Source organism: Carcharhinus amblyrhynchos, chromosome 32 (assembly GCF_965287045.1).
Source record: "Carcharhinus amblyrhynchos chromosome 32, sCarAmb.v2.hapA, whole genome shotgun sequence".
In the NCBI taxonomy this organism is placed as follows: Eukaryota; Metazoa; Chordata; class Chondrichthyes; order Carcharhiniformes; family Carcharhinidae; genus Carcharhinus; species Carcharhinus amblyrhynchos.
The window spans coordinates 10407150-10432491 of NC_137355.1; the positions used below are offsets into that span (position 1 = coordinate 10407150).

The following is a 25342-nucleotide window of genomic DNA, read 5'->3' on the forward strand; positions in this document are numbered from 1 at the left end:
TCTCATTTTAACTAGTGCTATGCCACAAGATTTATCTTTTTTTAAAAACATAGTTACCAGGCTTACATTAAGGCTGCAATGAAGTTACTGTGAAAATCCCCCTAACCGCCACAGTCCGGTGCCTGCTCGGGTATACTGAGGGAGAATTTAGCACAGCCAATGCACCCTAACCTGCACGTCTTTTGGACTGTGGGAGGAAACCCACACAGACATGGGGAGAATATACAGACTCTACACAGCCAGTGACCCAAATGGGGTATTGAACTCGGGTCCCTGTACTGCGATGCAGCAGTGCTAATCACTGTGTCACCATGCCACAAATGCAAGCACTACTGTTTATAGAATAAACTTAAAGCAAATAAAAGCAAGTTAACACTATAACTTATAACCTTTTTTTATTCACTCATGGGATGTGGGTGTCACTGGCTTGCCAGCATTTATTAACCAATAGATTTGATTACATGCGCACACAGAGAAATACAATATAAGGTGTGGTAAGCATTTGTATAGGAGTTCTACCAATTAGAAGTGTTGGATTACTTAAGGCCCCTTGGGCAGACCCAAACACTTTTTTCAAGTTATTCATAGAATGGGTATCACTGGCTGGCCAACATGTATTGCCCATCCCTAGTTGTCCGAGGGCTGTTGGGAGTCAGCCATATTGCTGTGGTTTTAGAGTCGCATGTCGGCCAGACCAGGTAAGGACAGCAGATTTCCTTCCCTAAAGGACATTAGTGAACGAGATGGGTTTTTTCAACAATGATTTCATTGTCCTCAGTAGATTCTTAATTCCACATTTCTTTTTGTATTGAATTCAAATTCCATCATCTGCTGTGATGGGGTTCTAACCAGGTACCCAGAACATTAGTTGAGTTTCTGGATTAAATAATCTAGCGATAATACCAGTAGGCCATTGCTTCTCCTTTACGTGCTCAGATTTACTTCTTACTGCCTCCAAGAATTATTAGCTGCATCAATGTTATTCACTTCTGAAGGGAGCACCCAAAGTGTGTCACAGTCGTCTGGAGAATTTTCCTCTGCTCCAGCTATTCTGAGGTAAAACGTTCATTTATCCATTCTTTGGAGAGGATGTCTTTTACTTCTCCAATACTTCCAAGCTAATCAGCTGGTAACTTTCTCTTGCAGTAAGACAATTTGAGGCCTAATGTAGATTCTTTCATTAGCTTCAATTTAAATAATATTCTGGCTTTGGTTTCTTTATAAAATCCAAACTGCGATTTAAGCCTCACCCACCTTCCAACACATTCTATGGCAGAGTTCGTGTTTTACTCTGCTTACAGTGCAGATCTTTCTATTTATCATTTTATTGTGGCTAACTTCTCTGTGCGCTGCAAACCACATGACGTTCCAACTGTTATCAAAAACGTTATCCAGCAAACACCCCAGACAGTTTTCCTAAGCTCCACCTATCTCCATGACAGCGCAGCCTGCTCTGGGCTGGCCTTAAATAGCCACTTACCCCTCACTTACAATTTCCCCAGCTAAGACACCTGCCGCGTTTATAGCTGTCTCTTCAGACTGTATTCAACAAGCATAGGAATAACCTTTTGAGCTTCTGTTTCTTTAGGTGTTCTGGCAAACACTAAAGCCAGAATTTTTATTACCTGACCATCATAACAGTAATGCCCCCAGAACTAAACATTTCCTCTATAAAGTATTAACATGAAGCGAGACCTTGGTGTGCTCATGCATCAGTCGCTAAACGTAAGCGTGCAGGTACATCAGGCAGCAAAAAAGGTATGTTGGCCTTCATTGCTCGATGATTTAGACTAGGAATAGGGATGTTTTACTGCGATTGTATAGGATGTTGATGAGCCCACACTTGGAGTATTGTGTCCAGTTTTGATGTCCTTATCTGAGGAAGGATGTTCTCCCTTTGGAGGGAATACAGTGAAGATTTACTAGGCGGATTCCTGGGATGGCAGGTCTCTCATATGAGGAGAGATTAATTCGGTTAGGATTGTATTCATTGGAGTTTAGCAGAGTGAGAAGAGAGACGGGGTAGATTCAAAGAATGTTACCAATGGTGGGGAGTCCAGAACAAGGAGTCATAGTTTGAGGATAAGGGGTAAATCTTTCAGAACTGAGATGAGGAGAAATTTCTTCACCCAGAGGGTGGTGAATGTGTGGAATTCGCTCCCACAGTAAGTAGTTGGGGCCAAAATGTTGAGATTCAAGAAGAAATTAGATGTAGCTCTTAGGGCTAAAGGGATCAAGGAATATGGGGAAAGGGGGGGGAAATCAGGATATTGAATTTGATGATTAGCCATGATCAAAATGAATGGCGGAGCAGGCTCAAAGGGCCGAATGGCCTCCTCCTGCTTCTAGTTTCTGTGAACCATGGAATATTAACATAATCCATGAAATAGATAGTGGCAAAAACATTGGCTTAAAGTTAGTTTCTCCTTTTGTTACAAAATATTTCAGCTTGGGTATCTCCTGATAAAGTAGTTGTAAGTAAAATCTCTGAATTGCTATTGTTTGACTTTTAATGCTTCCTGAATTGATTCAGCTCTTAAGTAGTGGTTGCTTGCGAGTGAACTGCTGTGATCTCAGTGTGAAGAGGATCTGATAAAGTCTGACATTTGTCACCATGGTGACCTTGAACTGCAGTCAGTCACAGGGTGGGACGTGGTTATTCTGTCTAATGGATGCTGCTGTCTTACATTTTGGCTTCTGTCTCTGTATTGGGCAGGGTCTGTTTATTTTTCAGAATAAACCAAATTAGGAGTTGGGGAACTGAAACAGAAATTAATGCAAGTGAATGTTTGGAAAAATGCCACAAAAATAGTGAAACTATGATGAAGATTCCATCAAATGTGAAACCATTGCATTTGTATAATTATATTCTATAATGGGAGAATTGAAGAGTGAGACTTGCATTTATCCCATGACCGTGGGATGTTCCAAAGTGTTTTACAGCCAAAAAGTACTTTTTTTTTAAAAAAAAAGTGTAGCCACTGTTACAATATAGTAAATGTAATGCAAATGGTTGACAGACGGAGTATAATTTGGATAAATGTGAGGTTATCCACTTTAGTACCAAAAATGGGAAGGCAGATTACTATCTGATGGCCACAAATTAGGAGAGGGGAATGTGCAATGAGACCTGGATGTCCTTGTACACCCAGTTGCTGAAGGTAAGCATGCAGGCGCAGCAGGCAGTAAAAAAGGCAAATGGTATGTTGGCCTTCATTTGCGAGTGGATTTGCGTGCAGGAGCAGGGATGTGTTGATGCAGTTATACAGGGTCTTGGTGATGCTACAACTGGGATGTTGTGTGCAGTGTTGGCCTCCTTTTCTGAGGAAGGATATTAGGAGTGCAGCGAAGGTTTACCACAGATTCCTGGGATGGCTGGGCTCACTTATGAGGAGGGATTAAGTGGGTTAGGATTGTATTTGCTGAAGTTGAGAGGGGATCTCTTACAAACCTATAAAATTTTAAAAGGACTAAATAGGGTAGATGCAGGGAGGATGTTCCTAATGTGGGGGTGTCCAGAGCCAGGGGTCACAATGTGAGGCTTTGGGTAGACCGTTTAGGACAGAACTGAGGAGAAATTTCTTCACCCAAAGATGGTCAGTCTGTGGAATTTGCTACCACAAAGTAGTTGAGGCCAAAATATTGAATAATTCCTTCCTGAAATCAGATACAGCACTTGAGATGAAGGGGATCAAAGAATATGGGGAGGGGAAGGCACGATCAGGCTATTGAGTTGGATGATAATAAATGGTGGGTTCAGGCTTGAGCTGAATGGACTACCCCAGCTCGTATTTTCTGTGCCTCTATGTAATAGGATGAGCTTGTGAATCTTGAATCTTTACGGTGGCACACTGGGTAGCACAGCTGCCTCACAGCACCCGAGACCGGGGGTGGGGGGGGTTCAATTCCTGACTTGGGTCACTGTCTGTGGAGAATCTACACGTTCTCCCTGTGTCTGTGTGGGTTTCCTCCGGGTTTCTGGTTTCGCCCCACAATCCAAAGATGTGTGGGTCAGGTTGATTGGTCAGGATGAATTTCCACTCCTATATTTGATCTTCCTTGAGCTGGTTACTATGTGTGCGTGAGTGCATTTGAACCTCCTCTGTACCCAGACCTCCCTCTTGCTCTAATATAAAAACAAATACTTTGGAAATCTAAAATAAAAACAAAGTGTTGGAAAAATTCAGTAGATCTAGCAGCACCTGTGGAGACAGGAGCAGAGTTAATATTTCTAGTCTCTTGCTCTGCACTTTTAGAGGAACTTGTGTACTGAGTTTATAATGTTGTAAGTTCAATACCTGCTATAAATATAGAATTGAATGAATGTTATGTCAAACTTGGTGCTACAATATGCATCATTAGCTTTGCTGGGATTTTGTTATAAATTGATTGTAGTTATATCAATGTCCGACAGCAGGGTCTTCCTGTCCTGTCCACTTGCTGGATTTACTGATGCCATGAGAAGTCTCTCAACACCAGGTTAAAGTCCAACAGGTTTATTTGTAGCAAACGCCACTAGCTTTCGGAACTGGCTGTCCCTTGATCACCTGACAAAGAACAGCCAGTTCTGAAAGCTAGTGGTGTTTGCTGCAAAGAAACCTGTTGGACTTTAACCTGGTGTTGTGAGACTTCTTAGTGTGTTTACACCAGTCCAACACTGGCATCTCCACATCATTACTGATGCTGCCAAGGTTGATGGACTTTTGGCTGGCTTGCCATATCCACCTTGCTGGGGGCACAAAACCCTGGCCAACTGTTTTAATTGCTTTTGTTGTAAAGATATTGCTCAAGTAGTCCCTTTTTCTAATTTCACTGAAGGTGATCGCATGTCAATGGTGTAATAAAAAAGGTCTCTTAGCAACAAGTGGCAATGACGGGACTGTTAGAGTGTGGAATGTCACCAAGAATCATTACACCTTGCAGCAAACATGTGTCTTCAACAAAACGTGAGTACTTGTTCAAAATTAACGTTGGGTTATTTGGAGCCAACATAAATGTAGTGCATTGAGTTTCGACACCTGATGTTGAAAATTGCTTTGCTTTTTTTTTCAATTAAACAGAGAAATTATTTCAGAAGACCTGGGCAGCCTGGGTTCACCATGTGATCCAAATTTGTCTCTCATTTGTTGGAGCATTAGTGGCAAATACATTGCAGCGGCTGTGGAAAAGGTGGTGAACATCTGGCAAGTCACTGGTACGGCACTTCATTATTTTACATTTCATAAAGCACCATCCTAAAGTTACTCATTTTGATTCAGAATGCCAGATGTAAATGTTCATTTTTTTCTTTAAACCACCTTGAAATTTGGCTATTATCACTGTGAGGAGATATGGTAGATTGAACTAGGATTGTTTTCACCAGAAATTTGGAGGCTGAAGGGAGATCTGATAGAGGTCTACAAAATTGAGAGGCACAGACAGTCTGAGGCTTTTTTCCCACAGTCTGGAAGTATTAATTACAAGCGGTCATGAGCTCAAGATGAGAGGGGGGGAAGTTTAAGGGAGATGTGTGGGGGAAGTTTTTCTCACATCGAGAGACATGCTGCCAGAGGAGGCACATTAGCAGCATTTAAGAGGCATCTAGATGGGTATATGAATAGGGTGGGAATAGAGGGATATGGACCGAGTAAGGGCAGAAGGTTTTTTTTAAAGTTTATTTGGGGCATCATTGACACAGGCCAAAGGGCCTGTTGCTGTGCTGTGCTGTACTGTTCTTTGTAATTTATGCTTGTTTTTAAATACTTCGACATGGTGGCCTGTATCCTAGGGTCAGATAACTGGCTGCAGAAGGTACTGGATGCATTGATTGTAGTCTTCCAAAATGGGCTCAATGAGTGGGTAAAGATATGAGGGATGGAGCATAATATGATCTGGAGGAGGGAACCGAGTGCAGGGTGTCGAAATTTGCTGATGACACCAAGATTGGGGGAAAGACAAATTGTGCGGAGGGTGTGGAGAGTCTGCAGAAGGATCTAGATAGGCTGGGCGAATGGGCCAGGAAATGGCAAATGGAATTTAATGTTGGCAAGTGTGAGGTGGTCCACTTTGGTAGGAAGAATGGTAGGAATGACTATTACTTACGTGGCGAAAAACTGCAGCAGGCAGAGGGACCTCGGGGTCCTTGTGCATGAGTCGCAAAAACCCAGCTTGCAGGTGGTCAGGAAGGCGAATGGGATGCTGGCCTTCATAGCGAGGGGGATTGAATATAAAAGTAGGGAGGTCTTGCTGCAGCTGTATAGGGCATTGGTGAGGCCGCAGCTGGAGTACTGTGTGCAGTTTTGGGCGCCGCACCTGCGCAAGGATATTTTGGCCCTGGAGGGAGTGCAGAGGAGGTTTACTAGGCTGATACCAGAGTTGAGGGGATTGAGCTATGAGGAGAGGTTGAATAAACTAGGCTTGTACTCGTTAGAGTTTAGAAGAATGAGGGGAGATCTCATTGAGACGTATAAGATGATGAATGGGATGGATAGGATAGAGGTGGAGAGACTCTTCCCGCTCAAAAAAGACAGTAGGACTAGGGGGCACAGCCTCAAGATAAAGGGGAGGCGGTTTAGAACGGAGTTGAGGAGGAACTTCTTCACTCAAAGGGTGGTGAATCTCTGGAATTCTCTGCCCGTTGAAGTGGTGGAGGCTGCCTCGCTAAATATTTTTAAGAAGCGGGTTGATGGGTTCTTGATAAGAGAGGGGATTAAGGGTTATGGGGAGAGGGCGGGAAAGTGGAACTGAGCCACGACAGATCAGCCATGATCTTATTGAATGGCGGGGCAGGCTCGAAGGGCTAGGTGGCCTACTCCTGCTCCTATTTTCTTATGTTCTTATGTTCTTATATGGGAATATGTGAGGTCTATTTGGCAGGGAAGGAGAGAAAAACGGAATATGATTTAACTAGAGAGAGACTGCAGACTCCTATAGCACAGATGGATCTGGGTGTCCCGGTAAATAAATTACAAAAGGTTACAGGTACAATGGATCATTGGGAAGGCAAATTGCCTTTATTTCAAGGGAGGTGTGATGGAGTATAAAAAGTGCTGGCCCCATGCTGCGCTTAAGATCAAATAGCTTTGCAAGCAATGCAAACACATTTGACCAAAGGACTGATATATAAGGGTCTATTTTCCAAGTTTGCTCTTCTGCCAGGGAGCACTTGTTGGAGATTTGGGCATACACTACCCACTGTTACTGTGCCATCTGGAATGAACCATGGCACTCACTGTGCATGCTTCCAACACGTGCCTTTGGCAGAAACACAAACTCCCAAGTCATCCTCATAAAGTGAAGTTTTTTTTGTCTTTTATAGGAGGCAAGGGGCTTTTAGACATACAGCCACACTGGGTTTCTGCCCTTGCCTGGCCTGAGGAAGGCCCAATAGCAAGCTGGGCTGGTGACACCTTAGAAGTTCTCCTTGTAGGACGAATGGATGGATCGCTTGGACTGATTGAAGTAGTGGATTCATCGACCATGCACCGACTTGAACTTGAGCACTGCTACAGAAAAGATGGTAAATTTTGCCTTACTTTATTAATTGCTGTGTTCCACTTATAATCCTTATTCGTATTGGAGTGCTGGCCCTCCTCCAGAATACAACAACAACACTGTTCAGATCCTCAGTTCTGTCATTAATGGTCATCAATTGGGCAAAGTCTTGAAATTGACTTCCAGTGCGCCTGCACTATTGAACGTTAACCGGCCAGACACAAGTTCAAACTAAAGGGAAAACTAGTTTCACTAGGTTTCTCTGTATTAGTTCAAGTACATTGTGCTTCCTACTCTTCTTGGCCTGCAACAGTTTGCATTCTGTTAATTAATCCTAGGCTTCTGCAAAGTGCCAGCTCTGGATTTTAACACTTGTGTTAAATATCCTAAGACTTAGTCACACCCAAGGTCCAGTTAATTAAATTCATGCCCCAAATTTTATTTAATAATTCTGCTGCGAAGCCCCTGGGTTAGTTTTCATAGAGTTGTAGAATCCTACAGTGCAGAAGGAGGCCATTTGGCCCGTTGAGTCTGCACTGACCACCCAGGCCTTATCCCCGTAACCCAGTGCATTTACCCTAGCTAGGCCCACTGATTCAAAGGGGCGATTTAGCATGGCCAATCCACCTAACACATCTTTAGACTGTGGGAGGAAACTGGAGCACCTGGAGGAAACCATGCAGCCATGGGGAGAATGTACAAACTCCACACACAGTGTCCCAAGTTGGGAGTTGAACCTGGGTCCCTAGGGCTGTGAGGGAGCAGTGCCAACCAGTGTGCCACCGTGCTGCTCTCTTACTGTGAGAAGTTAAATGAATGCAAATTTCTTTCCTTTGGTGAACACTGAATGATAAAATTACAATTAGAATTGACACAGCCGTAATACCTTGTCAATGACAAGCCTAGCAAACAGAATGGGCAAGGTAGGCCATGTGTGCCATCCCCACAGAATTATTTCAGTAGCTCAAGAGTGGAGGGTGTGATGGATACTGTGGGATAAAGCTGCTGGAAGATAAAGGCTCACTGGGAATGGGGAACATGCAACATTCAGGCAGAGGTTGTACAGTAAGGCTCAAGCAGTCATCTTGAGTATCAGCCCCAAGACTTTTAGATCTCAGCAGATTGCTGTAAAGAGGCCCATGATCCTGATCCTGCAGCCTTCACCGTGAATGGGTCAAGGACCTCCCAATTTTGTTTGGCTGATCAAAGTGGTATAGTAAAATCTAATCTAATATACCTGATATTGGTAGTAAACAGGAGAGTCCCTTGAATTCCCTCTCTTCCTCCACTCCTTCAACGTAGAAACTGGAAGCAGGAGTAGGCCTTTGAGCCTGCTCTGCCGTTCATTTTGATCATGGCTGATCAAAATGAATGGCACTCGTGGCAGCCATTCCCTGAAACGATTCATAGAATTGCTGAGGAGTTTGAGAAAATCGATTTTAATATCCTTACTCCGCCTCTCCACGTATCCTTGATCCCTTTAGCCCCAAGAAAATCAAGGTGGAAAATGTGGGCATCGATCCCTTATCCCTCACATGCCAATTTGTCCCTCTGTGTGACCTCTCCTCGTTCCTCTGAGGAAGAGATATCCCTTCCAACTTCCCTGCATTAAATCTCTTCTATCCCATTCCATTAGTCGAGTTTCATCACTATTGTCCTCGCAATTCTTTATTTTTCTGAGTGCAGATTTCTGTACACTCCAAGTCTAAATTATTAAGATGTCCTTCAATTACACAAACATTTTTTATTTCTTTTCTATTTATGTATGCAGATTTTAGGCTTTCCTTTGGCTGATTATTATATGTTAAAGAGCGATAGTATATTTTAATATCACCTATCTGAGAGTCTTGTTTTCACTATTACTGTTTTCTACTTCTAGTTGCTGTAATGGCCATTGCTTGGTATAGTGAAGATAAACCATTTGCAGTGGGATATGCAGATGGAAAAATACTGATTGGTACGAAAGAGCCTCTGGAGAAAGGAACCGTTGTTATAATTGAAGCATACAAGGTACGTTCAAACTGGAAGCAATTCTGAGGTGTGCTGTACCTCCGAACTGCAACACCCTCTGTTTCTCCAGTCTCTGTCACTTCCTCCCTGTCATCAGTGATTGTGTGTGGGTGTGTGTATGAGTGGAAGCAATAAGGTCATGAATGTAGCCCAATCCATCACGCAAACCAGCCTTCCATCCATTGACTCTGTCTACACTTCCCACTACCTTTATTAAGGACCCCACGCACTCTGCACATTCTCTCTTCCACCTTCTTTCATGAGGAAAAACATACAAAAGTCTGAGGTCAGGTACCAACTGACTCGAGAACAGCTTCTTCCCTGCTGCTGTCAGACTTTTGAATGGACCTACCTCGTATTAAGTTGATCTTTCTCTACACCCTAGCTGTGACTGTAACACTACATTCTGCACTCTCTCCTTCCCTTCTCTCTGAATGGTATGTTTTGTTTATATAGCATGCAAGAAAGAATAATTTTCATTGTATGCTAATACGTGTGACAACAAATCAAATCAAAAGAGCTTGAGACACGAATTTGAGGGTAACACAGGGATCTCAAAGAAAGCTCTTATAGTTGTATTGGTGTTAGATGAATAAGTTCAATGAAAGGATAGGTTGACAAAGATGTCAGTGTCTTAAGAAGTGGGGGGTGGCGGCAACATGGGGTTATGGAGAATATTTTTCACGAGGAAAAGGGAAGGAGGTTAGTGCCTCTCTGTAGTGAGAGGATTTACAGTTGTGTGAGGATGGGGTAGGGCTCAATGGACTTTTTATTATTTGGGGTCTTTGTTCTTGATGCTGGGTTGCCTGTGACATCACTCTCAGTAAATTCAGGAAATGTGATTTTCTAAGGACCAGAGAACTTGGTCGAATCCGGGATTCTGTTCCGGGTTTGGTCGAATCCGGGATTCTGTTCCGGGTTTGGTCGAATCCGGGATTCTGTTCCGGGTTTGGTCGAATCCGGGATTCTGTTCCGGGTTTGGTCGAATCCGGGATTCTGTTCCGGGTTTGGTCGAATCCGGGATTCTGTTCCGGGTTTGGTCGAATCCGGGATTCTGTTCCGGGTTTGGTCGAATCCGGGATTCTGTTCCGGGTTTGGTCGAATCCGGGATTCTGTTCCGGGTTTGGTCGAATCCGGGATTCTGTTCCGGGTTTGGTCGAATCCGGGATTCTGTTCCGGGTTTGGTCGAATCCGGGATTCTGTTCCGGGTTTGGTCGAATCCCTAACAGAGGCAGGTAATTTTTTTTGATGGGGAACTGTTGGATCAGTGATGCTTTCTTGCTATCTGCTAAACCTTTTTATATTATTACGGTAAGTTATTGTCTATATAGTAGTAGAGAGATGACTTTTAAAGTGTCTGCAAATTGGTTGACCAGTTTCCTTCTGAAAATAATGCAAGTGCCACCGATCTTCAGAAATAAAAGCAGCTAATCCTGATCATAGTCTTTCTTTTCTCCTCCTCTCAAACTAGGAGAGTATCACGTGTATGAAGTGGGACCCACTAGGGCTGATGCTCATGACTTGTGCCAAAGAAAACACGGTCAAACTGTGGAGTTGTATTGCCGGCAGCTGGCATTGTCTACATAAACTTTCTCACCCGGCTTTGGTGAATGATGTTGCCTGGTGCAGCCAACTGGGAAAAGGTTTCAAGTTGCAACTCATGTTGGCCAGGTAGATACTCAGGTTTACTCTTTCAAAGCATTGATTGTTCTTGAAAGTGCTTGACTTAGATGATTAAATCTCTTTATTCAGTAAGGAATTGATACTCAAAGTGTAACTTTAATCAATTGAAAAAATTCTTTGTCTGTTTGTACTATGCCATAATGGCGGCACAGTGATTAGCACTGCTGCCTCACAGCATCAGGGACCCGGGTTCAATTCCAGCCTTGGTGACTGTCTGTGTAGAGATTGTACGTTCTCCCGGTGTCTGCGTGGGTTTCCTCCAGATGCTCCTGTTTCTTCCCACAGTCCAAAGATGTTGGGTTAGTTTGATTGGCCTTGCTAAATTGCTCTTAGTGTCAGAGTGATTAGTGGGGTAAATACGTGTGGACTAGAGTTTGGGTGTGATTGTTGTCAGTGCAGGATTGATGGGCTGAATGGCCTCCTTCTGGACTGTAGGGATTCTATGATGCTATAATACATGCGGTTAAATACAAGGATATTTGTTTTATAAATAATAACTCATTCTGTTAAGTTTTTATGTGCAACAATTAAATGATTCTAGGTGGGGTAATATTCCAAGTATCTGATCTTGTGGATGTAAATTAATCTGAGGGGGTGTGGGTGTGGCAAGAAGTCGTATGACTTGAACAAGCTTTTGAAGAAGTAACCCCTGGGAGAATCCTAGAGAGTGTATAGATTGATGTCAAACGGCTAGAAGGAACCAAGTAGTTTTTAAAGTTTTAATGTTTATTTATTAGTGTCACAAGTAGGTTTACAGTAACACTGCAATGAAGTTACTGTGAAAATCCCCTAGTTGCCACTCTCCAGCACCTGTTCGGGTTACATTGAGGAAGAATTTAGCACAGCCAATGCACTTAACCAGCTCGTCTTTTGGATGGGGGGGTAACTGGAGCACCTGGAGGAAACCCACACAGACACGGGGAGAACGTGTGGAGTTTGCACAGACAGTGACCCAAGCCAAGGATTGAACCTGGGTCCCTGGCACTGTGAGGCAGCAGTGTTAATCACTGTGCCACTTTGCGTAGAGGTATTTGTCACAGTAAGGACATTGCAGTAGAAAGACAGAGCAGACCACCTGGAAGTCAAAATTGTACATTGAGAACTGTTGATTTTCCAGATGAATTGGTCTACGGTGAGTAAAGTTCAATATCGACAGATGAAGAACAGTGCATTTTATGATCAATAATCTAGAGGAGTCTTTCCTTAAAATAGCCCATTACAGTAATTGTTACAATTACTTCAGTGCAGATGCCGCAAAACATTTCAACAACTGATCTCAGCTGAACAGTGTCAGGAGAAATATTAGGGCAAAGTTACGGCACAGTGATTAATACTGCTGCCTCTCGGCACTGGGGATGCAGGTTTGATTCCGGCCTTGGGTGACTACCTCTGTGGAGTTTGCACGTTCTCCCATGTCTGCATAAGTTTTCTCCAGGTATCTCAGTTTGCTTCCAAAGTCCAAAGATATGGATTGGTCATGGTAAATTGTCCCTTAGGGGTAAGCAGAGTAAATACATGGGGTTACAGGGATAGGGCTTGGGTGGGATGCTCTGGCAAAGAATTGGTGCAGACCCGATGGGCTGAATGGCCTCTTTCTGCACTGTAGGGATTCTTAAAAAGTAATCAAAGAACTTGTCAAGAGATGGGTTTTGAATTGAAAATGTCAAGGCTCTTATAAGAAGCATTCCAGAGTGTGGGGGAAGATGTTGAAGGCATCATTAATGATGAAATGGATGATTTGGAACAGCAAAGAAAAACCACATTCCAAAGAGCACATTGTGTACACTGGCACTTAGATGTTGTAAAAATAGGGTGGATGAATTCCCTGGAAGGAATCTATGAATAAAGATGAAGTTTTTGGATGCAATACATTAGGAAGGTGGCAGCCAATTGAGGTTCGCAAGGAGGAGATAGGGTACAGAATGCGATAATGACAATTCAGACAAGATGCAGTGAGGATGTGGATCTAGCAGGAGGAGCAGAGCCCAGTGGGGCTCGCGAGGGCAAGGGAGTGGAGCTGGGACAGCCAGGTGGTAATTCATAATGGAGCTGGCAAGTGGAGAGGAGTTCATCATAGTAGGACTGTTGAGAAGAGGTTGGTGGTGGGATGCAGTGTAGGGAAAGAGAGGAGGTGAGCACAGTTGGGCAAGCGAGGCACAGGGAAATGTAGTGCAGTGTGTGTGGGGATGGGTGGTGGGAGGAAAGAGAGGAGAACATAAGAACATAAGAAATAGGAGCAGGAGTAGGCCAACTAGCCCTTCGAGCCTGCCCCACCATTCAATAAGATCATGGCTGATCTGTCTTGGCTCAGTTCCACATTCCCGCCCTCTCCCCATAACCCTTAATCCCCTCTCTTATCAAAAACCCATCAACCCGCGTCTTAAAAATATTTAGTGAGGTAGCCTCCACCACTTCAACGGGCAGAGAATTCCAGAGATTCACCACCCTTTGAGTGAAGAAGTTCCTCCTCAACTCCGTTCTAAACTGCCCCCCCTTTATCTTGAGGCTGTGCCCCCTAGTCCTACTATCCTTTCTGAGCGGGAAGAGTCTCTCCACCTCTATCCTATCCATCCCATTCATCATCTTATACGTCTCAATGAGATCTCCCCTCATTCTTCTAAACTCTAACGAGTACAAGCCTAATTTATTCAGCCTCTCCTCATAGCTCAACCCCCTCAACTCCGGCATCAGCCTAGTAAACCTCCTCTGCACTCCCTCCAAGGCCAAAATATCCTTGCGTAAGTACAGCGCCCAAAACTGCACACAGTACTCCAGCTGCGGCCTCACCAATGCCCTATACAGCTGCAGCAAGACCTCCCTACTTTTATATTCAATCCCCCTCGCTATGAAGGCCAGCATCCCATTCGCCTTCCTGACCACCTGCTGCACCTGCAAGCTGGGTTTTTGCGACTCATGCACAAGGACCCCGAGGTCCCTCTGCACCGTCGCCTGCTGCAGTTTTTCTCCACGTAAGTAATAATCCTTCCTACCATTATTCCTACCAAAGTGGACCACCTCGCACTTGCCAACATTAAATTCCATCTGCCATTTCCTGGCCCATTTGCCCAGCCTATCTAGATCCTTCTGTAGACTCTCCCCACCCTCCGCACAATTTGCCTTTCCACCAATTTTGGTGTCATCAGCAAATTTCGACACCCTACACTCGGTTCCCTCCTCCAGATCATCTATATAAATGGTAAATAGCTGAGGCCCCAGCACCGACCCCTGGGGCACTCCACTAGTCACCATCCGCCAATCCGAATAGCACCCATTGACCCCCACTCTCTGCCTCCTATTTGACAACCAGTCCTCTATCCACGCTAACACCCTACCCCCAACTCCATGCCCCCTTACCTTCTGCAATAACCTCTTGTGAGGTACCTTGTCAAACGCCTTCTGAAAATCAAGAAAGACCACATCCACCGGCTCTCCTCTATCCACCGCCCTAGACACATCCTCATAGAACTCCAGTAAATTTGTCAGACACGACTTCCCTTTAACAAAACCGTGCTGCATCTGCTCTATCAAGCAGTTCCCCTCAAGATGCCTCGCTATTTCCTCCTTGATGACGGATTCTAACATTTTACCTACAACAGACGTTAAACTAACAGGCCTATAATTCCCTGCCTTTTGCCTGGCACCCTTCTTAAACAACGGCGTAACATTAGCCGTTTTCCAATCTTCCGGCACTTCCCCGGAATCCAGCGACGTCTGGAAAATAACCACCAAGGCATCCACTATCACCTCCGCCATTTCTTTCAGGACCCTCGGATGCATTCCATCTGGTCCTGGGGACTTGTCCACAATCAGCCCCTCCAGTCTGCCGAGCACCACCTCTCTAGTAACAGTAATGTCATCGAGACCCTCCAGTCCTACCACCTGGTGGGGCCAGTGAGTAGAGAAGAGGCAAGTATGGTAGGGTTGGTGAATAGAAGGGAAATGGGTAAGGGGTTGAGTGGGTGCCCAAGGAAGGGAGCAGAGTGTGGGTGTGCTGTCAGAAGAAGGTTGAGAAGATGACCCTGAAAATGGTGATGATATGGCCAAAGGAATTGAGATGAGGCCAGTGATAAACAATTGTAGAAGAGCGAAATAGATGATCAGTGATGACCCTGAGCTTTAGAAGTTCTGCCCATGGTCAGACAGACCAACAAAAAAATGCACCTTGGGCTGAACCTTAATGAACAGCTCAGGAGAATGATTTAGTCGAGGATCAGGTTGCCGCAATGTGGTAGGATCAGAACAGGATCCAGTATTGGTGCCAAATTAATTTGTGTGAATCTCCTCTTTATTTACCCACACAGCAGTCCCTGCACTCAAGTAATTCATTGGGATAATTGTGCATTCCCAAACTGTTAGCAGAAAGCTCTCACATTGTGCAGATTAGGCAATTGGTGTACCCTCATCTCTGACTTCTGCTTCTGAGTAAGGTTGCTGTGCCACGTTCTGACATGTTTTTGTTATATTGAGGCTGCATTCTATAAATGCAATTATTTCTGTTTATGCTGCACACTTAAAGTTAATTGAAATTTTGGATGCTTGTACCAAAAACTGGAGGATTAAGAAGTTTATTTATGGGGTTAATTGAGTTGGATATGTTGGGAAGAGGGAATAGTGAGAGTTTGGAGCAGACTGCAAAAGCTTGAAATGTAAAACAAAAATATTTACCGCCTAACTTGCTGTGTGGCTCCAGACTTTTTGTATTAATGAGCTTAAGAATCCTAAAGAGGTTTTTGTGTTTGTGGGGAAAAAAAAAGTGAGAAACTACAAGAGGATGATGCACGTAGAATCCCTACAGTGTAGAAGGAGGCCAGTGGCCCATCCAGCCTGCATCGATGAAAATCCCACCATGGCCTTACCCCAATTACACCCCCCCCCCCACCCCCCCAAAGTTATCACCCTGCCAAACCCCTAACACTAAGGGGCAATTTAGCATGGCCAATTATCCTAACCCGCATATCTTTGGAATATATAATTGCAAAAATTAATTGGGGTCTCTGTTCAGTTTATCAGTGGGGATAAGTAATGATTACTCTTGCACATATCTGGTTGACTTACAAGATGCAGTCAAGTGATTGAGTGGTGCCAATCCACTCTGTCAGAACCCCTGATTTGGTGCAGTAAGGAGGTGTATGTGTTTATTACATTTTCCAAGGATATTGAATTCCAACAGCTCAAAAAGAGGCAAGCCAAATTGGTTATAAAATTGAATTTTGAGTTGAGGTTGTTTAACACAATTGTAGGAGGGGTGTTATCTTCTAGTTGCTGCCCTTCTTAATCTCATGAGGTGGCATGGTGGCACAGTTAGCATTGCTGCCTCACAGCGCCAGGGACCCGGGTTCAATTCCCAGGTTGGGTCACTATCTGTGTGGAGTTTGCGCGTTCTCTTCGTGTCTGCGTGGGTTTCCTCTGGGTGCTCTTGTTTCCTCCCACAGCCCGAAATCCGTGCTGGTTAGGTGGATTGGCCATACTAAATCTCCCTCGGTGTACCCGAACAGGCGCTGGAGTGTGGTGACTCGGGGAATTTCACAATAACTTCATTGCAGTGTGAATGTAAGCCTAGTTGTGACAATAATAAATAAACTTAAATTCTAAGAATAATGGGTGGCATTTTATGAACAAAATTCTAAGTACTGAACTAGAGTGAAAATGGGATAGAATCAAGCTGATTTTGTTTTTGGGTGAGCTCCCTGTCGCAATCGTACAACATTTAGTTTAAAAAAAAGCCCAGATGTGATTCACGTCAGTAGGGGAAGAAGCGGAGCCTAATCTTACCAGTAAAAGCTGGCTGTTGAGCTCTAGGGGGCACCATTGTGCAGGCGCATGATCTCTCAGTATACTGGAAGATCTTCTGCCAAGTCTTTCTGCACCCCCGCCTCCCTCCCCAAATATCAGGACCTGCTGTTGAATGCTCCCTGTGTTGGCTCTGCCCTCCTCGATCAATCAATCAGTAGTATCACGGCCAATGTTTACTGAAATAAAAACAGAAAATGCTGGACAAGCTCAGCAGGTCCAACAGGATCTGTGGAGAAAGAAACGTTGTGAATGTTTTGAATCTGTATGACTCCTCAGAGCTAACGAGAGGCGAGATGTGGTGGATATAATGTTTACTGTACTGATTTGCCAGGTGGATGATGCCATTAATGGAGAAAAGTTGAATATCTGAAACCCATAAATACTGATCACTTGACGGTGACGTAACGATCAAACCGTCTTATCCAAAACGGCAAATGGTTCACTAGTGTCCTTTAGGGAAGGAAATCTGCCGTCCTTGCCTAGTCTGATTTACATGTGACTCCAGTCCCACAACAATTCACTCCAACTGTCCTGGGGGATGGGCAATAAATGCTGGCCAGCTAGCGACATCCAGGTCTCACGAATGAATAAAAAAAGTCATCTAATACTAGTGATTGGTACAGTTGACTGTCACGATCACTTTTGCCATTGCAGAAAGATTGTCTCAGTTGTACATGTTATAATCTGCAGGAGTTAGCATATGAAGTGGTGCTCAGAGTGACTCATGACTGCGCTATTAGCATGTGAATGGATAATGAGCAATAACTGAATCCTAAGAGGGTGACTCAATCCTGGCTCTGCTGAGTAGCACTCTAGCAATCATCAGTTAGACAATAAACAGTGATTATTCCGCTGCCCAAAGTGAAGCTTGGAGTTTTTCCTTGAAATTCTGCACAGAGTTTTGATGCTTTTTTTTTGTTTCATTCTGCACTTCTGCCACTGCTCAAAATAATGTGCTGAGTAGATCTCTGCAATGCAGTCTCCTACACTGATCAGTTTGTGCGTGTTTGAACTACTCATCCACTCCTAATGAATACCGGAAGTGGGTACCACTGACAAGACCTGTGATTCATTGTCCTGAGGCGGTGATGGTGAACAACCTTGAAAACAAACTGAGTGGCTTGCTAGTATTAAGGTATAGCTGATGGTAAATGCCAAGCTACCCAAATCCCAAAGAGAAATTTGAAACAGCTGCCAAAAGATTCTGTTGCAATTTGTATAGTATGAGGAGAGATTCAAGAAATTATGTTCCTGACTACTTGTGATGACCTTATAGCAAAGTAAGCATTTTTTTAATATAAAGATGAAACAAATTGCACTTGAACACAAGAATGGCTTCACAGTAATCAGTGCTATAAAATAGTTCCAAAAGATCTTGATGTCTTTAGTTAAGATTTGTTAAAAATTACCATCAGAGTTAACCTTCCCCTTTCTGTTCAGGATCTTGTAGATTTGAAATCTATAGAATTCCAGTAAATTTTTTACCACTCGGTACTTTCTTTTTTATTTAAGATGCCATCTTGAAGCTTACAACAACTGGTTTTCCAGGTCTGACTTTATTCACGCCGTCTTCTGCTGCCTTTTGGGATATCTAAGAAGCCATCTCCTCACACAGGCTTCATTATTGTCTTAAACACATTCCATTTCCTTTGATCTCACTTTTTTTCCCAATTAGTCTCTTCAGAAGTGTCCTTTAGGGAAGGAAATCTGCCGTCCTTGCATGGTCTGACTTGCCTGTGACTGCAAAGATGTGCACGTTACATTGATTGGCCATGCTAAAATTATCCCTTGGTGTCCTGAGAAGCGTAGTTTAGAGCGATTAGTAGGTAAATGTGTAGGAATGGGGGGGTAGGGCCTGGGTGGGATCGTGGTTGGTGCAAACTCGATGGGCCAGATGGCCTCTTTCTGCACTGTAGGCTTTCTGTGATTCTATGATGTGTTTTCTTCCCAAAATTTATTTCTTTACTTTAGCTCTTGAGCTTTTTTTTAAAAATAATCTTGCCCTATCTTTACATATTTACTTGCACCTTTGTGCTGCGCTCCCATGTGCAGGTTAGGTGGATTGGCCATGCCAAATTGCCCCTTAGTGTCCCAAGATAATTAGGTTAAATGGATTGGCCGTAGTAGATGTGTGGAGCTACAGGGATCAGAGTGGGAGATACTCTGTCAAAAAGTCAGTGCAGACTTGGTGGGCCTCTTCTGCACTGTAGGGATTCTGTGATTGATCAGAATAACACTTGTGTTGTGAGAGGGGGTTGGGGGACATAGGATAAAAGATTGGATCCTAGCCAATATTTTGTTAATAAGCAAAAGTGGAATTCTCTGCAGGTAGTGACAATAATGGGGAGAGAAACAGGGTTAGCATTTCTGGTTGGTGAGTCTTCATCAGCCAAAATTGAGATGGCATGGTGGCACAGTGGTTAGCACTGATGCCCCACAGTGCCAGAGACCCAGATTCAATTCCTGGTTTGGGTCACTATCTAAGTGGAGTCTGCACCTTCTCCCCATGTCTGAGTGGGTTTCATGTGTGGGTAAATTTATAGGATCATGGGGATGGGGACTGGGTGGGATTGTGGTCGATGCAGACTCGATGGGTCGCATGGCCTCCTTCAGCACTGTAGGGATTCTATGCAAACGGTCTTCCAAAATAAACTGTACCTCAAACCATTTCAAGCATTCTTTTATCACAAGTCTTACTGCAGGGGATTGGCGACTCATTAGAAAGATTGGGCAGCTCTTGCATCCCTGTCAACATCGCTTTGGAAGAGTTCCTAGCCTTGCTTACTATTTCGTTAAGAGCCATCCATAGGTATTTGGTACGATGGGAGTTTCTGAAGCTGTATCCAGTGGATTTTCTGGAGAACTGGAAAGTGTTTGCAGTTTAGCAAATTGTTAATTGAGCATTGTACTCCTAAAGTACAGTTTGGTGGTCTAATTGTGCACCCATTTAATCCCTCTAGTGGCTGTCAGAATGGTTTGGTGTGTGTCTGGACTATCCCCCAAGATATATGCAAGGTGTCACAGTCCACTTCCAACAGCTCTGATGAATGGTGGGAACAGGAATCCAAGAACCGAGTGCAGGTAAAATTATTACTAGCATCTTCATGCATTGCGGTTTTCTTGCTAGCAAAGGTTGCTTCCTTGAGAAGCACATTTCTGCATGGTCTTCGATCTGTGTAAAATATCTAATTTATAGACTATCTGTAACATTTTAAATTTTGGTCTTTACTCTGGGTAGGTGTGGGTTAACTTTAACTCTATCCATCTGGCAGGAGCTGGGACCAGTGGGCAGTTAAAATCGCCCATTTATTTACTGGCTAAAGAACTACCAGAATCTAGCTATCTGTGTGCAAGCAGTAAAGGTACCCAGCAAAGTGGCAGGGGTGACATAGTGGTTAGCTGCCTCACACCGCCAGAGACCTGGATTCGATTCCAGCCTCGGGTCACTGTCCGTGTGGAGTTTGCACGTTCCCCCAGTGTCTGTGTGGGTTTCCTCCAGGTGCTCCGGTTTCCTCCCACAATCCAAAGGTGTGCAGGTTAGATAGATTGGCCATGTTAAATTGACCCTCGTGTCAGGGGGATTAGCAGGGTAAATATGTGGGTTTATGGGAATAAGGTGAGATTGTGGTTGGTGAAGACTTGGCAGGCCAAATGGCCTCCTTACACACTGTAGGGATTCTGTGAAAGCAGTTGAAGTCCACTTTTATATATTTATAGCCAGTCCTGACTGAGTTCTACCAAGAGCAGGGAAGTTGCTGTTCAATTAGATCTACAGATGATCCCCTCCCACCCATCCATTCCACCCCACCTCAGATGAGGCCAAAGTAGGAAAACACTTTTCTCTCCCACTTTGGACCAGAAAGACCATGAATACTATTCTGGATGGGAACAGGATAGCTTTGCACCCTGCCACCCACTAAATACAAGACTACTGGATGGGTAGTGCACCAATAACATGTTCGTAAGTCCCAGGAGGTAAAATAGCCAGGACCTCATTTCTGCAGCAGAAAGATTGGTTTTCCAATCTGCATCTCCTCCAAGTTAAAATTGGGGGACTTTGTCTTGGATCTGTGAAAAGTTTTGCAATTCATCAATATGTTGCAAGCAGGCTGTCTCCTTTCAAACCTCTGCAACGTAATCACTAATAGATGCTTAAATAGTGGTCACCTATCAGTCTCTGAATACTGATAGTCATCAAGTGATTATTTGTAGTCCTTGTATGGATGTACCGCATCTCTTGTTCTAACACATTTCCAAGAAAGTTTATCTAATATTTACTATTTGTATTGTTATGTTTTATTGTAATGGAATGTGAAGAGTGGATGTAAGAAGGTTGGGGAGGCAGAATGCATCTATCAACTGAAGGGGCACATCACTCCGGTGCGGACTGTAGCTTTTAGCCCCGATGGGCTGGCCTTGGTGTCTGGAGGAGTTGGTGGACTGATGAACATATGGTCACTAAGGGTAAGAAATTAAACTGCCATGTAAATTGTGATACTTCCAGTCTGAAATGTTATTTTAAAAATGATAAATTATTTAGGCAACTTGCTTTGGAAACAAAACAAAAAAAACCCGATACCCCGGCATGAAATCAGTTTGTTAAATGCATCTTCAAGCTTAAATCCTTAAGATTTCTCCAAGGATTCTGACCATTCCTATAGCAGTTCACTCTTTGAAGATAATCAGTGTGAGGTGTAAATGCTGATTGGTACATCCTAATGTGCCTGACTGATTTCATGGTGAACTTTCTTACAAAAATAGCTTCCAAACAATAATCCAGTGACACTTACTCATTTACCTTTTCTCCTATTAACACAGGATGGCAGTGTGCTACAGAGTGTGGTGACAGGATCTGGTGCTATTCAGAACATAGCCTGGATTCCTGATGTTGGCGTTGCGGCGTGTTCCAATAGGTCAAAGGTAGGAACCAAAACTGGCATTATATGACTTTTTTTTAACATGTTCCACCTGAATTCATAAAGAGAAGTACGACTCTGCAGGCAAAAGGGAAAATGCTGGAAAATCTCAGCAGGTCTGGCAGCATCTGTAAGGAGAGAGAAGAGCTGAGGTTTCGAGTCCAGGTGGCCCTTTGTCAAAGCTGTCAATTCTGTAGAACTGCGGAAACAGAAACTGTCTCTCAGCCTAATGACTGTTTTTGCAAGCAGTCTGGGCACAGGGCTTCCGATTCACTTCCTTAAAACACAAGAGGTTCAGCAGGTTGATTTTTTTTTTTGTTTAATGTTGTTTTCGTGGGAGGTGGGTGTCAGTGAGCATCTGTTGCCCACAAGAAGGTGTTGGTGTGAGTTTCTTGAACTTTGGGGTGGCACAATGGTTAGCACTGCTGCCACACAGCGCCAGGGGCCAAAGTTCAATTCCAGCCTTGGGCCACTGTCTGTGCAGATGCTGCAAGTTCTCCCCGTGTTTGCGTGGGTTTCCTTTGGGTGCTCCAGCATCTTCCCACACTGTGGGTTGGGCGGATCAGTCATGATAAATTGCCCCTTAGTATCCAAAGATGTGTAAATTAGATGGATTAGCCAGAGTGAAATGGGCGGGGGTTGCATGGATTTGGTGGGAGATTGGGCCTGGGTGAGATACTCTGTCAGAGTTGGTGCAGACTCGATGGGCCAAATAGCCACCTCCTGCACTGAAGAGATTCAACCCTTGTGATCCATGTGTTGCAAGAATGTCCACCGTGCTGTTAACAAGGATTGATTTTTGGCTTTGCTGTTCATCAAAGGTCAGGACAAACCGGTAAGCGGGAGCATAGCAATACTGCGTAAGGCTCATTCCCAGCGAGTTGTCTGTGCAAAGTCAAATGCTTGCAAAAGTAATTTTAAAAACAAAAAAGCAGCTGGAAATGAAATATTAGTAATGACCACAAAATGATAATCATATAAAGATCTATCCAGCCCACACACGCACTTTTGGGGAAGGAAATCTGCCATCCTTATCTGGTCTGGCCTACATACAACCCCAGACCCATAGCAATAAGGGTCTGCCCTCTTACCTGCCCTCTGAAATGCTTCAGAAGCCACAGTTCAAGGGCAATTAGGGATGGGCAATAAAAAGGCTGGCCCAGCCAGTGGTGCCCACATCCCATAAACTAATTTAAAAATTAAGAATTTAACATTCACTCGGCTCAGTGCTCCAATGGGAGTAGAATATCGCAACACTGTGAGGTGGGCTGTTGCAGAATGTGACTGCATTTACAGCCCCCTCTTTCACCAACCCTCGCCACCACTTAAAGCAAGATCTTTCCCCATTTGAGTCAACATCAGTTTCAGTTTTGGCATCTTAAGTGCAGCATTTATTTTGAGCAGGAACAGCTGTGCTTACTCACTAGTTTGCATCTCAGTAAAGGTGCACTCAATGTATGAGCAACATAATTTGGTAAATAACACCTCATTAATGTTCAATTATCTCTTATGTGCTTGCATTGAACAACATGTATTTAAATAGGGTGTTTTATGCAAAATAACCTCCAATGACACTTCAAACAAGGTGAACTTTCAGCTTTTGTTGTGATACGGTAAGGATCCGTAGAAAGGCTGGCCCAGCCAGTGGTGCCCACGTCCCATCGATGAATTTAAAATTAAAAATTTGCCGCTCTTTTGGCTGACTGCTCCAATGGGAGTAGAATATAGAGCACCATAGAACCCCTACAGTGCACAAGGAGGCCATTGGGCCTGCATCGACAACAATCCCACCCAAGCCTTATCCCTGTAACCCCTCATATTTACCTTGCTAATCCCCCTGACACTAAGGGGCAATTTAGTATGGCTAAATTATAATGCCTTTATAATCACTTTCCCAACCTTCCCCTGCTGCCTTCAATGATTTATGCACAAATTAATTTGTCTTGTCCCAGATTGCAGTTTCTAAATGTTTTCCAACCAACAAGGTTAACTTGACTGATCTGTAGCTGTGGGATTTGTCCTTGCCCCCTTGTAACTTTGTAATTGTCCATGTAGTTGGCACCACCCCGATTCTGAGGAGGATTGGAAGATTATGGCTAATTTCTGTGGAATGTCTACCCATACTTTCCTTAATATCCTTAGATTCATCCAGTTCGGTCCTGGTGACTAACTTGAAGCACAATCCAGCCTTCTGAATGCCACCTCCTCATTGATTTGTAGCTCTCTGTCTCTGTCTGACCTGGATCCCTGGTGCTGTGAGGCAGCACGCTACCCACTGTATTGCCATGTTGCCCATTCCTGTTTTTTTTTCTAGCAAGGGTTGGTCAGATGTGATTGTACCCTACTAACTTTCTCTATGCCTAGAAGTAGGCCATTCAGCCCCTCAAGCCTGCTCTGCAATTCAATGAGATCATGACTGATCTGGCTTTGGTTTCAATCCCACATTCCACCTTGTCATGACAACCTTCGACTCCCTTCCTAGTCTCAAAAATATTTGTTGATCTTGTTTCTTTCTCTGGGGAAGAGCTTCAAATATTCAATCTTCTCTGAGGGGGGGAGAAATTCTTCTCATATTCATCTTAAATGGAAGCCCCTTACTTTGACCGCTAGTGAGGGCAAACATTGTGTCGGCATCCAGCCTGCCAAGTCCCCTCAAGATCTTATGCTTCAATAAGATCACCTCTCAATCTTCTAAAATCCAATGAACGTAGGCCCAGCCTTTAATCAATCAGAAAGGGACATGGCGAGGGGCAAAGATGCAATGGATGTTTGTAAAACACTTTTGAAGGAAGTATGGAAAGTTTTGAGGCAACATAATTGGGAGGGAAGTACACAGGGCTGTAGCACAGCAAGTGAAAGATTATACTCTGGTTGGTAGAGATTATAGTAAGAAGTCTCTCAACACCAGGTTAAAGTCCAACAGGTTTATTTGGTAGCAAATGCCACTAGCTTTCGGAGCGCTGCTCCATCAGGTGACACCTGATAATTGTACGGGATTTGATTGTCCCAGTACAAAAGAAGAATAAAGTTGACAGAAAAATCTGTGGATGAGTTTGTAGAATGTTTTCATGCTAGCTTCCTGAAGCAATACATTATGGAACTGATTTGGGATCTTTGATCTAGTATTGTGTAATATGGCAAGTTTAATTAATTCAGAAAGCAGAAAAGAGCTGCCAAAAAGTTGATAAGAGAAAAACGAGAAAACCTGATGTCTTCCTCGCACTTTGAGGTTCTAATGTAAAGAGATGGTGGATGCGCTAACTTTGATTTTTTTTTCCCAAAATTTTAGTTTTGGGAATGGTCCCATCAGGTTGTAAATTGGCACATGTAATGTAAATTTCAAGAAAGGAAGGAGAGAAAAATACAGAACCACAGGCCAGTTTACCTGACATCAGTCTTCCAGAATCTATTAAGGAAATCTTAGCAATTCACTTCAAGTATAGTATGATTAGAATAAGGCAACATCG

The 25342-nt window shown here is 43.8% G+C and overlaps 1 protein-coding gene across 8 annotated transcripts in view; it reads left to right on the forward strand.

The window, feature by feature from the left end:
- The window catches only part of herc1 (HECT and RLD domain containing E3 ubiquitin protein ligase family member 1), a 234496-nt gene that overhangs the window by 171968 nt on the left and 37186 nt on the right, over positions 1-25342 (forward strand). For all 8 annotated transcript variants that reach the window (XM_080216228.1, XM_080216235.1, XM_080216232.1 and 5 more), the window contains exons 52-59: positions 4819-4946; positions 5061-5194; positions 7298-7498; positions 9353-9483; positions 10955-11154; positions 19920-20040; positions 21277-21423; positions 21778-21879. In XM_080216228.1, the coding sequence (XP_080072354.1) occupies positions 4819-4946; positions 5061-5194; positions 7298-7498; positions 9353-9483; positions 10955-11154; positions 19920-20040; positions 21277-21423; positions 21778-21879 (1164 nt within the window). The remainder of the gene's footprint in view (positions 1-4818; positions 4947-5060; positions 5195-7297; positions 7499-9352; positions 9484-10954; positions 11155-19919; positions 20041-21276; positions 21424-21777; positions 21880-25342) is intronic.